The 15820-nt window shown below is 41.6% G+C and overlaps 1 protein-coding gene across 1 annotated transcript; it reads right to left on the bottom strand.

The window, feature by feature from the left end:
* Positions 1-1878: 1878 nt before the first annotated feature.
* Positions 1879-9309, bottom strand: LOC108609444 (uncharacterized). Its single transcript, XM_089465057.1, has 4 exons — positions 8861-9309; positions 8224-8764; positions 7376-8142; positions 1879-2485 (listed from the first exon to the last, which is right to left on the bottom strand). The coding sequence occupies exons 1-4, from the start codon at positions 9108-9110 to the stop codon at positions 2136-2138; spliced, it is 1908 nt and encodes a 635-aa protein (XP_089321183.1). The 5' UTR covers positions 9111-9309; the 3' UTR covers positions 1879-2135.
* Positions 9310-15820: the final 6511 nt, after the last annotated feature.

The raw sequence follows: 15820 nt of genomic DNA, 5'->3' as shown, positions 1-15820 counted from the left end.
CAATATTTTCAGAAACTTTTGTATTTTTTATTCCCTGACAATTCTCCTCTCCTGCTGCACATTCTGCATTGGGCATTCTTTCAGGTAGCCAACGCCAAAAAGTGTTAAATGGAAAACAATAATAACACTATGAGAAATGGTCGGTGGGTGGAGTAGAGAGGGATGGGCACCCTATGGACAAGCCCATTAAATTGTAACTGGTTGGCGCTGGAGCCGCGGCTCAGTGGGCAAAATATGCGGCAAGGACAATAAATTAATGCGATTTATTGCGGCGATAAGCGCCGAATGAAACTGTAAACGGATATGGCCTCAGGGGAGGGCGCTGGGCGGGGTGGGTTTCGAGAGGGTGGTCGGCAGTTGTGTCTTCATGTGTGGGCTTGCCCACAGATAAGAGTCGCTTGGGTGGCATGCAAAAATGTTGTGCGTGCCTTCCATCAAGTGACTTGAAATTAACGACGCCACGCCCCTTGCCAGACCTGCCAGACCCCTGCCCCACATGCTAAGCAGCACTCATCGTACTTCACATTTAATTAGGGCTCAATGCGCATTAAGAAAATGCCCCAAAAGTACCCCGAGGCACGGTCCTTCAGTCTGTTGCGCACCCCCCTGCCCCACCATCAGGCTGTGCATCCACATCAAAATGCCATTTTAATTAAAACGGAAAAATTGAAGAAAAGTTCGTCAAATGATGTGTGAGAAGTCGATAGAGCAGCGGGCGCTAAATCACAAAGCCAAACAGGATAAACAGCAGCAGGCATGACAAGGGTTAAGGGGGTGTTTGAATTTGAAAAAAAAATGAAAAAAAAAAAAAAAAACGTGAAAGGAAATGCAAAAATCCGCGCAATCGTGCAAACGCTTTTCCAAGCACTGTGAAAATCTTGTGAAAATTTGTTGAGCGTGCAAACTGCTGGTGGTTGGTTTTTGGTTTGGGTTTTGGCAGCTCACCCTCCACTCCGGCACTCTGGGTGTCTGCTGCCCGGCAATAATTGCACGAAATGCCCAAAATTTGTGCTGAGTGCCGCACAAAACGGTTTTCCAAGCTGGAGTGTGGGGGATAAATAAGGACTGGAAGCTGGTCTGGCCAGACGCTAAGCCGGGGCATCGCTGTTGCTGCTGTCGCTTTGGCCAGCCACTAAATCACAACCAAAAGCCGCTGTTAAAACATGAGCCAGCCCCGTAATGGGTGGTTGAGAAACGATGGCACTAAAGCCAGCACAGCACCAGCAGAAGCCGAAGCAGCAGCAGCAGCAGCAGCAGCAGCAGGAGTCGGATTGGCTTGGTGGTTGCCAAAGGGCTGCTGGTTGCAGCCGCAGCAGCAGGACACGTGCAGCACACATAGCCCAGAGCTATGGCAACTGATACGGATAGAGAGAGATTTCATTAGGGGATCGCAGCAAGTAGCGCAGAGTGCTCGTTAGCCGGGGCCGATGCTCATTCATTATTTAATCTTAATCTGAATCTATGAAACTCAATCGATATGCGCAGCTGATACAATAAACATGCACAAATAGCCGGAAAATCCGATTGATGGGTTTTTAAGGGAGATTTTCATACAATTTCAAGGAAGATTTTCATAATAAAGGCGTTAGTTTTCTCATAACTCAAAAATATTGTCAATTTTATTAACGATTTTTAATCAATTTATATGTCAAGAGAAGTTTAAATTTTGATTTATTTTTTTGTTTAATAAAATTATTTAAAAAATAAAAAAAATATTAATTTTTTGTTTTTGTTTTTAATATTGACTTCAAGCATATAAAGTTAATTTTTTAATTTTCCACCTGTTTATTCAAAAATTTTAGAATAAAATTTTTTAATTAAATTTTTTTTCTAAAACCAATTTTTTTTTATTTATATATAAATATATTTTTTTTTACATCCAAGGTTACGCAATATTTTTTATTTTTTTAATCAATTATTTATTTGGTATCTTAAGCCTATTTTATTTTATATTTTGTAGATTATGATTTAAATTGTATTTTACATATAGTAATAACAATAAAATAAATTTTCATCAACCCATAGATAAACAATTAGTTTGGCTTAAGATAAGTAGAGTAGAGTTGTGGAGGAGGTGCTACAGTTATCTATAGTTAGGTATCTATAGTTAGGTCTGTACACGATTTCAATTCGAGTTAGAGCTCTGACACATTGCGTATGTCCACGCCCATTTCCTCGAACTGAACATCATCGCCGTCGCTGACAAGGGCGGCTGTATCCTCGTGGCGGCGTCCTCCTAAAATGGAGGCGTTCTTCAGCCTGGCGAAGGTCTTCTGGAAACTGACGGCCTTCTCGTTGCTGGCGCCGTTGGGCCTCCGCCAGCGGTACGTGACGCTGGCAACGATCACGATCAGCATAACGGCCAGCATTAGGAACCATATGAAACGTGCCGGATTCGAGGCACTCCGTCTGTCGTTCTCGCTCTTGATCTCATCCGGCAGCACGGTCCAGGAAATGACGCCACGATGAGATTTTGTGGGATGTGCTGTTAAATGGAATATAATGAGAATTATATAAAAGTTTAATTTCGAATTATTATTATTTATTTTTTAAGTGAGTAAGCAAGTTTAGGAAAGTTCTTTACCTACAAGCTCCAACTTTTGTATTCAACTTGGAATTTGCTTATTAAAATAAAATAAATTAGAATAAACGATAATAAAATAATATTAATAATAATAATAATAATATAATAATCATTGTTGGAGTGATGGCGTCGCCGATAAGTAAAAGACCGGCTTGTAGTTTCCTCGTCTTTATTTGTAGATTAGAGCTGTGTCGCTCGTATAGTATTGTGAATATATAGTTGTATCGAAAAGTCAGTACCAGGAGAGGCAAGTGACAAGTGTGTGAGAGGAAGTACTCAGCAGTACACAACAGAATGCTGTTAATAACATAACATTGTGTGGTGCGGGAGGAGCAATTCTTGTTAATGAGATTTGGCATTAACATACTCCCCCCCCTTGCAAGGATTGCAAATTAGGACGTCGCGTTTGAAGCTGGAGACCCTTTGGTGTGCGGATCAAAGCCGTCAGCGGAGCTGTGACCGCCTTTTTGAGAGCCGAGGCGGAGTGACGTGCTGATCCCTGGAGATGCAGGAGCGTGTGGTGATCCTGGCCACACGTTTTGCAACGTCCCTTGTTGCGGCAGGATTGCCCGGAGTGCTCGTGAGCCAAGCAGTTCGTGCAGTACTTATGCATAAGTACCGCACTCAGCCGTTTCTCCTCTGAAAGGCCCAGAAAACGCTGGCAATTCCGGAGTCCGTGGGTTCCTGGGCACACGCGGCACTGGAAGGAATTGGTACCGCGTGGCTTGCTGCTTTTGGATGACGGCGTCTTTATCTGGAAGATCGGATGAGTTGGAGGTTGAATTGCTTGCTCGTTAGAACACAACATGGAGGTCAGTTTGACAGCACAAGGAGGACGAGGATCGGGTTGGAATAATGGGCCTGAACAAAGAATATTATTCAGGCTGTCATTCAGTGCTGGACGGAGAGCATTGAAACCGACCCTCACTTTCGGAGTGGTGCTGTCGGGAGCTCGGAATGGAAGAGCTTCGTCAGATGATACGGTTGGCAGAGACTCAAGTTTCGCCTCTTCCGAAACAGAAACTTGAGTTGTGAAGGAGGAGACCGTTCCTGGTATCATCTGTGAAAGTGGGCCTGTCAGTACCCAACCGAAAATAGTCTCCAGACCTATAAGAGGCCCACAAATATTAGGGTGATAGCCTCCCTGAATGATAGTCGGAAGGATATCCGCGCCTATCAGGACATCAATTTCCGCACTCTTGTAAAACTCGGGGTCAGCTAGCTGAACTTTCGGAAGTTTGTTTAACAAGAGTTGCGGAACTGGGGACGAAGGGATGTTACCAGCCAGGTTTGGCACGACGAGAGCAGAAGCTTTGATTCGCAGTCTCGGCTTCAACGGAGAACCAATATCAAAGTTGCATAGCTTGTGTGCCTCAGCTGTCACTGCTTGATTCAGGCCGGATACCTGAGTATGCACGGATTTGAAGGGCAACTTGATATTATGGAACAGTCGCTCAGAAATGAAAGTCGCTTCGGACCCTGAGTCGACTAAAGCACGGGCGGGATAGGTTGCGCCGAAGTGGCATATATTAATCACCGCCGTGCCGAGGAGGACACCTCGCGTGTTGGCAGCCAGATACGTTTGGACGTTGGACATACCTGGAGTACGAGTCGGAGCTATAGCTGTTGCGGAGGCAGCAGCGGTCCGAAGAGTATTGTCCCTATGGAGTAGGGTGTTATGTCGACCATTGCACGTGAAACAGTTGTGAGTACTGGTACACTCTCGTAACTGGTGACCTTTAGCGAAACAGTTTAGGCAAAGCTTCCTTGATTTTATGTAACTCTCTCGTTCATGAATGGATAGTTGGAGAAACTGAGGGCAGAATCGGATTGGATGATTCTCTCTTGAACACAGATCGCACCTTGTACCGATTGTGTCCACTTGCGTTCTGAACGAGTTCAGTCGTTTCGGAAAGGCAGGGTTCGCAGATCTCGGAGTTGAGTTTGGAACTTTTGGAACAGAACGGTCACCTTCCATAGCCTCAAGAGCACGAGCGCGCTCGCTAAGGAAGTGACTAACGTCCTGCCAGGCTGGGATTTCGGTTTTTCGTGTCAATGAATGCTCCCAGAGAGATCGAGTGTGATCTGGCAAGTTGGATGTGCACACGAACACAAGGATACAGTCCCAATTCTCCGTAGAGATTTGAGCATGCTCGATTGCAGTGACGCATCTATGAATGGTGCCATGCAACTCTCTGAGAGCGGAGCCTGATTCCTTGGTGATCTTGGAAAGGTTGAGAAGAGTTCTAAGCTGGCTGTTGACTAACAGCCGCTTATTCTCGAACCGATCACACAAAGAGACCCAAGCCGATGCAAAGCCGTCGTTTGTGAGAGGATACTCTGCGACTAGTGCGTTTGCATCGCCTGCTGTTTTCGAATTAAGGTGGAATAGCTTTTCCACCGGAGTTAAACACGGATTTTTGATGTAGATCGCAGTAAAAAGATCGCGGAATGTTGGCCAGCGCAAGTAGTCGCCGTGGAACACTTCCATATCAACGGGTGGAAGGCGACAGCCTTCAGACGAGGCGAAAGGAGCGGACATAGGAGCGGGCGGTGTACTCGATGCGGAAAGTGCATCGATCTGTACACTCAGGTGGGTCGTACACCGCTCGTAGACAGCGTAGCAGTTGTCGAACTTGGCCTCCATGGCTTCAACTTCGCCACTGCTCGCCCCTTGGCTCAATGCTCTGGCACAGATCTTATATTGCTGCTCAACATCATCCCACAATGCCTTGACCCGATCTCGGCGGATCTCGAATGCTCGGAGCTGAGCCGCCTGGGTGGCGTTAGAGTCTCCGGGACCGTCAATGCGCGACTCAAACTTGATGAGCCTATCCGCAGCCGAGATGAAGTCAGACAACGACATTTTAGACGGACTTGCGGGCTTTGGACTGGATCGGGTGACGACCGGACTACGCTTGAAAGTGCTACTTGTCTGCGGTTTCCCGGACGGAATGGGTGATGCAGAGGCACTGCGCTTGATCAGACGCGAAGCTGATACACTAAGTTGCGCTCTACCCGAACGATCAGACATGGATGCTAACTAGAAGTTAGCTGCTGGAAATTTCTGATATGGAGGCAGAAATTAACTCAAAGAACAAAGTAATTCAGTTGACAAGAGCAAGAATGTTGTCAACTGAACGTAGAGCAAATTAGAAAAGAATTATTGCCTTGTTGCAAGTAAAGCGAAAACAAAGAAGAAGAAAAGGCAAAAAATTTAATTTATTTAATTAGGATAAATTAAATAATCAAATTCTTAATTTGAAATTCGACTTTGTAATTAATTATTTTAATTAGGATAAATTTAATAATTAAATTTGCTTTACAATGTCTCTTTGAAATACGATAAATACTGATCGTGACACAACTATCGTTACGAAATTGTGGCGGCCGCTGATAGCTATTGAAAATGTTATCGATACTAGTGACGATCTCAGCTGCTTGGACACAACACAAAACAACCAATTTAACAATTTAAGATTATTGTTTAGTAAATGTGTAGTGTATATGTATGTGGAAGTTGCTATTGTGAATTTATATGTTAATTGTGTTGCTGGGCTGTTTGTACGCGAGTGAAATATGAAGAAGTTTCAAGATGCTCATATGTGCATACATGAATGTATGTATGTATGAGCGTATGTTCGTACAAACAGAAGAAAGCGGACACACAATTAGCAAATAGATAAATAAAACTAGTAGAAATTAATTATTAAATTGCAAAATAAAACTATTAAAAACAACAAAGGATACTGTGTTTTATTTAATAGTTGAGCGAGGAGCATGTATATATGTATGTATACATATATATGTCTCTCTGCAGCCGGCGACTAGTTACATATGTATATGAGTACATATGTATGTATGTGCGGATGGATGAAAAGGCAGAATATGTAAATAAATTTATTAAACGATCAACAAAGGATATTGTTCTTCTCGTGTTAATAAATATTAATCGGATTTAAACACAGCTTAATACATATCTATATATATAAGAATATATACATATAGGCATGTAGTCGAAATATTGCTAGATTAGTACATATATATGTATATACAAGGGAAGGCGGATGAGAGGTGCCAGTGTATTTATGCATATATATATGTATGTACTACTCTAGACAAGAATGGGGTACTTATCTCGACGGCCGATGGAATGCTGGTGTGAAGGTGGATGAAGATCCGGCTCGAAGGACCAAATGTTGGAGTGATGGCGTCGCCGATAAGTAAAAGACCGGCTTGTAGTTTCCTCGTCTTTATTTGTAGATTAGAGCTGTGTCGCTCGTATAGTATTGTGAATATATAGTTGTATCGAAAAGTCAGTACCAGGAGAGGCAAGTGACAAGTGTGTGAGAGGAAGTACTCAGCAGTACACAACAGAATGCTGTTAATAACATAACATTGTGTGGTGCGGGAGGAGCAATTCTTGTTAATGAGATTTGGCATTAACAATCATAATAAACAATAATAAAACCTTGAAGCTAGAGGAGCTAAAGGAGCTAAAAATTTAGAGATCGAAAACTAATAATGGATTTGACTTCGAACTTGACCTGGTATAGTTAATATACAGTTATTGTATAACAAAATGCTTAAAGATTTTATAGTCGATCACAAGATATTTAACAATTGAATAAATTTAAAAAAAAAAAAAAAAAAAAAACACAAATAAAAATATCGGTCAAATTAAACTATTTCGAATATATCTCAGATAAAACTAATTTTTATCAGCAAACTTAATTTTCAATAAAATAAATAAAATAAAATAAAATAAAAAATATGTATTATTGAACATACCAGATGTTTCAGTTTTCCCAGCAGTGCTCGATGTCGTCGGCGTCGTTGTTGTCGTTGTTGTTGTCGGCGTTGTTGTTCGCGGTGTGGTGGTGCTCGTGGTTGTAGTTGTTGTTTTTGTTGTTCGGGGCGTGGTGGTGCTCGTAGTAGTAGTTGTTGGTGTTGTTGTTTTTCGCGTTGTTGTTGTTGTTTTACGCGTTGTTGTTGTTTTACGCGTTGTTGTTGTTTTACGTGTTGTTGTTGTTTTGCGTGTTGTTGTTGTTGTTGGCGTTGTTGACGTTGTTTTGCGTGTTGTTGTTGTTGGCGTTGTTGCTTTAGATGTTGTACCCCATTCGGGTGTTTCTGAAATTGCCGTCTCTGTTGTGGAATCCCTGTCAGTTTCAACACACGTCTGGACATAGTCGGGGCAACAGTTCTCCTGATCCACGCAGCCGGCATCACAGCCGCAAGCTTTTATCAACTTGCCATCGTCGCGCACTTCGTCGTCCAACGGGGCTGGCGTGTTGCAGCGGTTGGTGCAGTTCATTGTGTCATAGATCACCGGCTCGAAGGTCTGGGCCACTGGCTGCTCCGACGTCGTGGTGTATGACCAGCCGCACAGCTGGCTGCCCGTCATCAGACGCACATCGTCGATGGCGATGTCGCCGAAGTGAGCCGACGAATCGGTCGCCGTGAAGATCACTTGAAAATCGCTCGGCATTTCATCAATGGAGATCGTATGCTCCAGCCACTGGTTGCCCTGATTGCCCGATACTGTGAACTTTGTATATCTAAATAAGAGAGAGAGAGAGAGAGAGAGAGAGCGGGTAGTTTTAATGCCTTATCACAACATCCGCTTTGCGAGCACATACTGCTTGCGGTACTGCGTCCACATCTGCTCCACACGCAGGTCTTGCGGCTTGACTGAGACCACCAGATCGCCAACGTCCGAGCCGTACATGAAGTAGTGAAAACGGAAGCAGCAGGCGGTCTTCAGGCTCAGCTCCCGCGGATAGATGGGCGACACCAAGTGGTGTACGCCGGTGGAGAAGACAGACGTCTCCATCAGCATGTAGTGGCCGCCGTAGGCATTCTGCAGGGTGTGATCGTGGCGCGGACCCGTGCGATACGAGTGGAAGTGACTCACGGTGGCGACTCGTCGCCAGGGCTGCACCAGGGAGTAGCTCGGCTGCCAGCCGCACAGATCCTCGGTCTCAAAGTCGCAGGCGTGACTCTGCGTATGATTGCGATGCCGACAGCTTCCCAGCGTGCGATCCCAGACGCGGCCGTTGCAATAGGCCACGCCATTTCCTGCCACAACATAGTCGTCGTGGCACATGACAGCTGCGATCAAGCCGCGCTGCGTCTCGATGCGGCCATTGTCCGGATCGGGCGGCTGTCGGCAGCCAGACTCTGCGCGAGAAGAGTGAGAACAGATATCAGAGCAGTGCATACATGCACATATATAGAGCGTCTTGTCTGTCTCCAGACATCGCGCTTGGTACTCACTGGCACAGAAGGGTCGCTCGCCGCTCAGACGCCCGCTGAGGCCGCAAGTGAGCATCGCGTTGCCCATCAGCATAAAGGTGGGCAAACAGCGAAAGCGTATAAAGTTGCGTCGTTGCCAAACGCTTCCATTTTCCAGATTATCCGGCTTAATGCAGCGCGCACCATCCACCGACTCCTGCTGCAGCGCCAGCGCCAGCAGCAGCAGCAGCCACAAGGCCCAACCGATATTTGTCCGAGCGTTGCGAAACATTCTAGATCTGAACTATGACTGAAGTCGAGCTCTCTGGCTCTCAGCCTGCCTGCCCATTGTTATTCGCTTGCTTCTCTCGCTGGGATGATAAGTCGTCAGCGATAAGACGCTTATCCAGAGGTTCCAGAATTCCACTTCTTCGACTCTCAGTCGCTTATGGAACTTACTCATTGTTTATTTACAATGGAATATATTTTTTTTTATTTATGTGTATATGCACTCATTATGTTATTTATGAACTATACTTTAATTTAATAAAAACCAGATATATGCAATGCGATACAAATAATTCAAAAGTTTAAAAATATATATATTTAAATATATTTAAGAGTTTATCAATATTTATATATAACTGCAAAATGTCAAGGCTATACGTAATATTTATTATTTATATATATATTATATTATCATAATACTCGCTACATCAGAATAAGTATTACATAATTTATTTCTATATAGAGACTGATGAAAGTGAGCGGCAGAGAGAAAGAGTGGAGAAAAGAAGACATACAAATAGTAGTAGCGATTACTTTCCTTCAATGAATTATCTTAGACATTTCTTTAGCATTAGACATTAGACTTAATCAGCTTTGCGTCTCTCTGAACTAAAATATTTATATATATATTTATATATGTATATATATATATTTCTTTATTTTTATATATATCGATTAGTTTTATTTAAATATTTAATAATAACAGCATCTACAAATTATGTATTATTTACTGATATATATATATATTGAACTAAAAATATAAAATAAACTTGCTAAGCAAGTAAAATAATTATTACGAAATTTCTATTATAATCTTTAAATATATTTTTTTCCAGTTTTAACCCAGATTACTCTCCCCTTTAAAATCGATATACAGATATATCGATTTACGTACTACTTACGGTTCACTTCCGAAACATCCGCTCGGCTGTCAGCGAGCAGCACTCGAGCGCTCGTCCGCTAAGGGACAACTTTATTTATGGCGATAGACATGGATTCTAGGACTTCGATTGTGTTTGGGTTTTTGTATTGATATCAGATGCAATTATGCGCATCTCCTGTGTTAGTGCAGCTAAATGGCAGCAGCTTCTTCCTGTCGGCTGGCTTGAATTATGCTGCCAACTGAAGCTGCATAATTGCATTGCCCAGCGGTGCCTTCGTGCTTGGTTATTGCTCTCCCCCGTTTCGACGGTGATTTATGTTGACTTCCGTTCGATTCGCAATCACGACTGTCTGAACCGCCCCGGCGTTCACTTTTCGCCGTGTTGAGATAATCAGTCAATATTGACAACTACTTATTGGCACTTCCGTTGCAGGCCCCGCAGCTGCCTCTCGGCCGCCACAGCCGCCGTTGCCAATGGCGACACGTGACCAGACGCTGGTCGTGTCGCCCCAGCGCCCAGCCTCCTCCCGGCCGGCCCAGCTGCAGCCCGGCCCCGGCACGTGGCGTGGGTAGCAGTTGCTATGCTTGCCCTTGCCTCGCTTGCAATTCAAATTTCATTCATAATTGCAATCGCGATTACGAGGGTTGCCACTGTGAGGGCTTTGAGCTTATCAACGTTCTCGCTTTCCGGCACGGGCTCAACTTATGCAACGGGAGCTCACGAGTGCGTGTGTGTGTGTGTGTTTTCCCCGGCTCTTCACTCCCTCTTTAAACATTTGCTCATTATGATTATAACATTTATTAGCGCTGCTGGTTTTAAACTTCAATATTTGCGCGTCAAATTACGCCGCTGGGAAAAGATCTTTGGCAATGGCCTCCACGGCGTCCGCGGCTCTGATAAGGCCCATAAAACGCCTCCCAGCGCGTGCTGGCTAGATATAACACCCCATTTTAGCATTTCCCCATTGCTACCCCCATTCCCATTCCCATTTCCATTTCTATTGCCCAGGCTCATTTTCGTAGCCCTTCCCAAAGTGCGGCTGCACTCAGCCGTGGTTGCCAGACGACCAACTCCATAAGCCCAATCAGCGGCTGGGATTAGACTCGGCTCCATGTTGAGCAGCAGCTGCTGCTACTGTTGCTATCTCTCGGCCCTTGAGCCCAGCTCTCTGGGTCAAAAGTTCGCCTAATTGGCCGCATTGCTAAGTTACATAGTCTGAAAAGAGCAAATCCCGCTTAACACCTCGCAAGTTCGCAGAAATTACAACTGTTTACATTTTATTTACAAATATGTTGCTAACTGGCAAAAAAATATAAATAATATATTAATTTATTATTTGGCTTGTTAAACAGATGACAAATTGATAATAGATCAATTGCTTTCTACATATTAGTTAATAAGAATACAAGAATACTTTAGTTAAATTAAAAATTAATAAAATAAAAAATAAAAATTAAATAAAAATTATATTTATTAAATAATATTGCTTAAGATTAATTAGGAAACTTTTAAAAATATTTTAAACCAATTAATATATGTATCTAAATTTAATATAATACATAGAACATATCCAATTAATGGACTCAGGGAATTAAAATACTTTTTTTTAACTCTCTATATAATTTTTACATGGGTACATAAATTTGCTTATATAAATCTTTGATAATTAGCAAAATTTTATTTTTGCAGAGTCTGTTTACATTTTCCTAACTCTGTTAAATTTGACCGCGATTGGCTGCTGTTGTTGCACTAGTATTAGTGAGTGACTGAGAGTTTGGTGGTGTTGCTGTAAAAATGTTATCCGAGAGATGAAGCACTACTTGCTAAGGACGATAGACAGAGAGAGAGATAGAGAAAGACACATACAGTTGCTCCTGAACGTATGTAGATCATGTTGCCGCTGAGTGAAAACGGGATGGCTATATAGACACAAGCTCGCTTTGATGGCTGATGGCTGCAGAGAACGCAACTAGTAATAATGGCTTAAGTCATCCAATTAGAAGGCATATACATATGTGTGTATTTATATATGAATGTATGCCATTTATAATTAATATATGCTTCGGATACTGACAGTTTGTTTAAAAATCTAGGCGCTGGCTTCATTTGCAATTGCTCTCTCAGTGATGAATTTAAATTTTTCTCGAAACTTTTCGTTAATTCATTATTTTCTTCAAAATTGTTATATTTGCCTTTAATATAATTGTTATTTGGCATTATGCTCAGCATTTCTTTTGCACATCCATAAGTAACTTCAATAAAGTTTAGACAGTTTTCCTTGACTATCTAATCGTGTTATTTATTTTCTATTGCTGTTTGATGCTCTCCATTCACTGTCTAATTCGTTAGCTCCAAGTCTTTTGTCTAAATGCCCCGCGGCTGTTTCCTCAAACTTGCTACAAACTTTTCGACTGCCAGTCAATGTGCAGACAGATAGACAGACAGAGAGGCAGGTAGTGCTGCTTGATGCGATTAGGAGCAAACGCAAAAACCGTGCTGCAAACTCTTACGCATATGTGGAAGCACGCACCATCACACACACACACATACTCACACTCAGATGCTGGCAGACAACTTCAAAGATTACACAGATAATTAATAAAATTAAACAGAAAAAGCACTCAACGCTGCCAGCAGTCAGGGTCACAGTGACAGCGACAGTCACTGTGACTGTGACTGTGACTGTGACTGCGAATCGGAGCATCGAGGGCAATTGGTTGACCAACATTAGGGAACCGCAGGCAAGTCAGGGCAGCCTCGCTCGGTCAGCTGCCGGTCGCATTAATTACAAACCAATGGCCGCAAAACTTGCACAGGCCATGCGAGTCAGTATCTCTATGTTTGTGTGTGTGTGTGTTTCTGAAAGAAAGAGACACACAATGGTTGGCTATTTGTTGGGCATCCAGATAGAGTTCGTATAGGTAAATTACTTGTTCGCATCTTTAATTTGTGTTAATTTATGAAACTCATTATGTGGCCACCCGTGGCCACAAGTTGCGCAAGTTGTGCGTGCCACGAGCCACAAAAGCCGCAATAGAAGTGGCCAAGAGCCACAGCTCCTCCCTGCCTGCCTGCCTTTCTGCTGGCTGATCTCTTCAAAAAGTTGCCATTGCCGCTGCGTCCGAAAGTTTTCGCGTAATTTCATTTTAAGTCCTCCAAAGTTGTTAGTACTCGTAGCAGCAGTAGAAGCAGCAGCAGCAACAACAAGTTGCAATTGTTTTTCGTCCACGTTTCGAGTCGAGTTTTGTGGCACGACTAATGGCCTCGCTTGCCACGCCTCCGCCACGCTCATTATGCTTGTGATTTTTGTAGCATAAACCAAGCGATGCCTCGCAATTCCACGAATTTGCACCTACACATAAATGTGGCATAAATCCAATTAGGCGGCACAGGCAGCGCTTTAATTGACATACACCTGTCTGTACAGCTGTGTGTGTGTGTTGGTGTGTGGGCGTGCCAGTTCGTCTTCTGAATGGCAGTAAATGAATTGCATATGTAGGCTTTTGTTTTCACTCTCTCTTTCTCTCTCTCTTCCTCCCTCTCTGCCTCTAGCTGGCATTTGAATGAATGGGTTGCCAGGTCGTTGGGTCGTTGGGTCAGCAGTTCACCTGCTTTACAACAACGCACAGCTAGATCTATATACATATAAAGATATATGGGTGTGCGTGTGTGTATAATGCAGCCAGTGGCCTAGATCCCTGACATATGCATGGACCAGCACGTATTTTATTTACCAAAATATTTGGCAACTCATTTTTAGTCTATTTTTTTCGTGGCTTTAATTTTTGCGGCTGCGTTGATTAAAAATTTCGAATTTTACGGCTGCAGTTGAGTAATTTTCAATAATATATTTAAAGCTAAAATTAGCTAAACTAAGCTGAAAATAAAAATATTTTATATGATTATTATATACTTTGCTGATTTACTTTGTAATTTTATGCAAATATTTGTTATGTGGGCGTGAAATGATACAAAAATATTTATTTAAAGCTATTTTTTTTGTTTTTGCATATATGAAAAAATGTATGTATTTTAATATAATTCCAATATTTATAAAACAGAATTAAAATTTGAAATATTTGCCACAGCTATGAGGAAGTACAGGCCGCTAACTTGCCAAAGTTACCGGCCAACTTTATGCTAATACCTTGAAAGAGTTTTCTGTCAACTTTAATTAGTTTAGTTAGTTTGGCATTCAAACTTTGTTAATCGTGCAAAAATTAGATTCACAATTAAATTTTTTATACATGACATTATTATTATTTTCACTTATTTGTTTGTTGGTCGATATAATTTAGTCTTTTCTTTTCTTTTTTTTTTTTTTTTTTTTTTTTTAGATTTTATCGCCAAAAACCTCTTTAAGCACTCAAAAGCAAAAGCAAGAGAAGCTGCTGTCGCTCCATTAGACATGCCTAGAATTGGGTCAATAGCAGTTGGCTCACTAAAATTTGATAGATAAACTCTTACAAGGGCAATTGTTGGAATTTTCGGATATCAAATAACAAGAAAATAAATCATTAACTCAGATCTAGTTAATAAATAAAATTTCATGTTTAGCTTTGTAAGTCCAAAATATCAATTGCTGCTGACTGAGTGACAGTAAATAAATAAATAAATTGTTAGTTGGCTGTCAAGTGAATAAGTTGAACACTGCCTGATTGACATATTCTCCTTGCTATCCTCCAGTGTTTGCCTTGCTGAATTGTGGCATTATTTGCTTATGAGATACCAGTTGGGATAGTATTTACTGGCATTGCTGCGACAAGGCAAATGCTTTAATGAATTTCGTACATTTTGCATTGCTCATGAGCAAATTGCTGTGCATCTGTAATTAATATGCTCGGATATGTCGCAATACACCTGGAATGCCCATAATAGTTATCGATTTTGCGTACACGTGAGCCCAAGACAAAGATACTTCTCCCAGTTTGGCCTGTCAGCTTGTTGTTGTTGTTGCTGCTGTTGCTGTTGCGTTGTCAGCGACGTCTGCGCTGGGCATTAAATTAAAATGTCAAGTGTCGTGTTACTTCCGGGCGCCAGCCAGCGTTGCCATACTTGCCGCCACTGGGTGCTGCCAGCTTTCCAGTCAAATTGCATGCTATAAATTTTATGCCAATCAAATGAGCCCTGGCACATTATGCAGCAAAAGCAAATGCTGCTGCTGTTGCTGTCGGTGCTACTCCTGCGGCTGATACTGCTGCTGCTGTCACCCGGGTTTACTAAAGTCGTTATGGCCCCAAAGAAATCAAGCAAGCTCTTGGTAATTCCTTAGTTAAACGTAAAACTAGAGCTAGAACTAATTTTGGAAGCCGACAAAACTATTCAAGCTCCATTCCAATTTGTTTGATTTATAAATTCAAATAGATATTCAAAATTTTGGATATACTACAAATAGGATAGATTGTAATACATTACCCTAACTTACCTTATCTTATCTCCACTTCTATCATATCTTGCCCTAAATGTATTCATGATATTCATAAGATCAGTGTTTTGAAAATAATTGCATGAGTTGATTCGCCTAAAAAATATATAAATTAATATATTTTAAGTTGAATTTGCTTGTAAAAATAAAAAGAATTTAAACTTTTTTTTTTTTTTTTTTTGGAAATATATTTTTAATCGATTTTTGTTTCTTGTTTTTGAAATTAAAATATATATATATTTATGTTTCACTTATTTACAAATAATAAGTAGATGTAATTGTATATTTATATATATATATATATATATATATATATATATATATATATATATATATATATATATATGTTATATATATATAATTTAAGATTCTTGTCGAGAGATGGGTTTTCACTTGTGATGCGTG

This window comes from Drosophila arizonae, chromosome 3 (genome assembly GCF_054131065.1).
Source record: "Drosophila arizonae isolate 15081-1271.41 chromosome 3, UAZ_ARI_1.0, whole genome shotgun sequence".
Lineage (NCBI taxonomy): Eukaryota > Metazoa > Arthropoda > Insecta > Diptera > Drosophilidae > Drosophila > Drosophila arizonae.
This window is presented reverse-complemented; position numbering and strand designations above follow the sequence as displayed.

Excerpts from the sequence above, each read along its gene's own strand:
- LOC108609444 (XM_089465057.1), bottom strand. The coding sequence starts at position 9,110 with ATGTTTCGCAACGCTCGGACAAATATCGGTTGGGCCTTGTGGCTGCTG. Across the intron at positions 8,765-8,860 it reads CGAGCGACCCTTCTGTGCCA|AGTCTGGCTGCCGACAGCCG; the intron begins GTGAGTACCAAG and ends CTTCTCGCGCAG. Across the intron at positions 2,486-7,375 it reads TGGGAAAACTGAAACATCTG|CACATCCCACAAAATCTCAT; the intron begins GTATGTTCAATA and ends TCCATTTAACAG.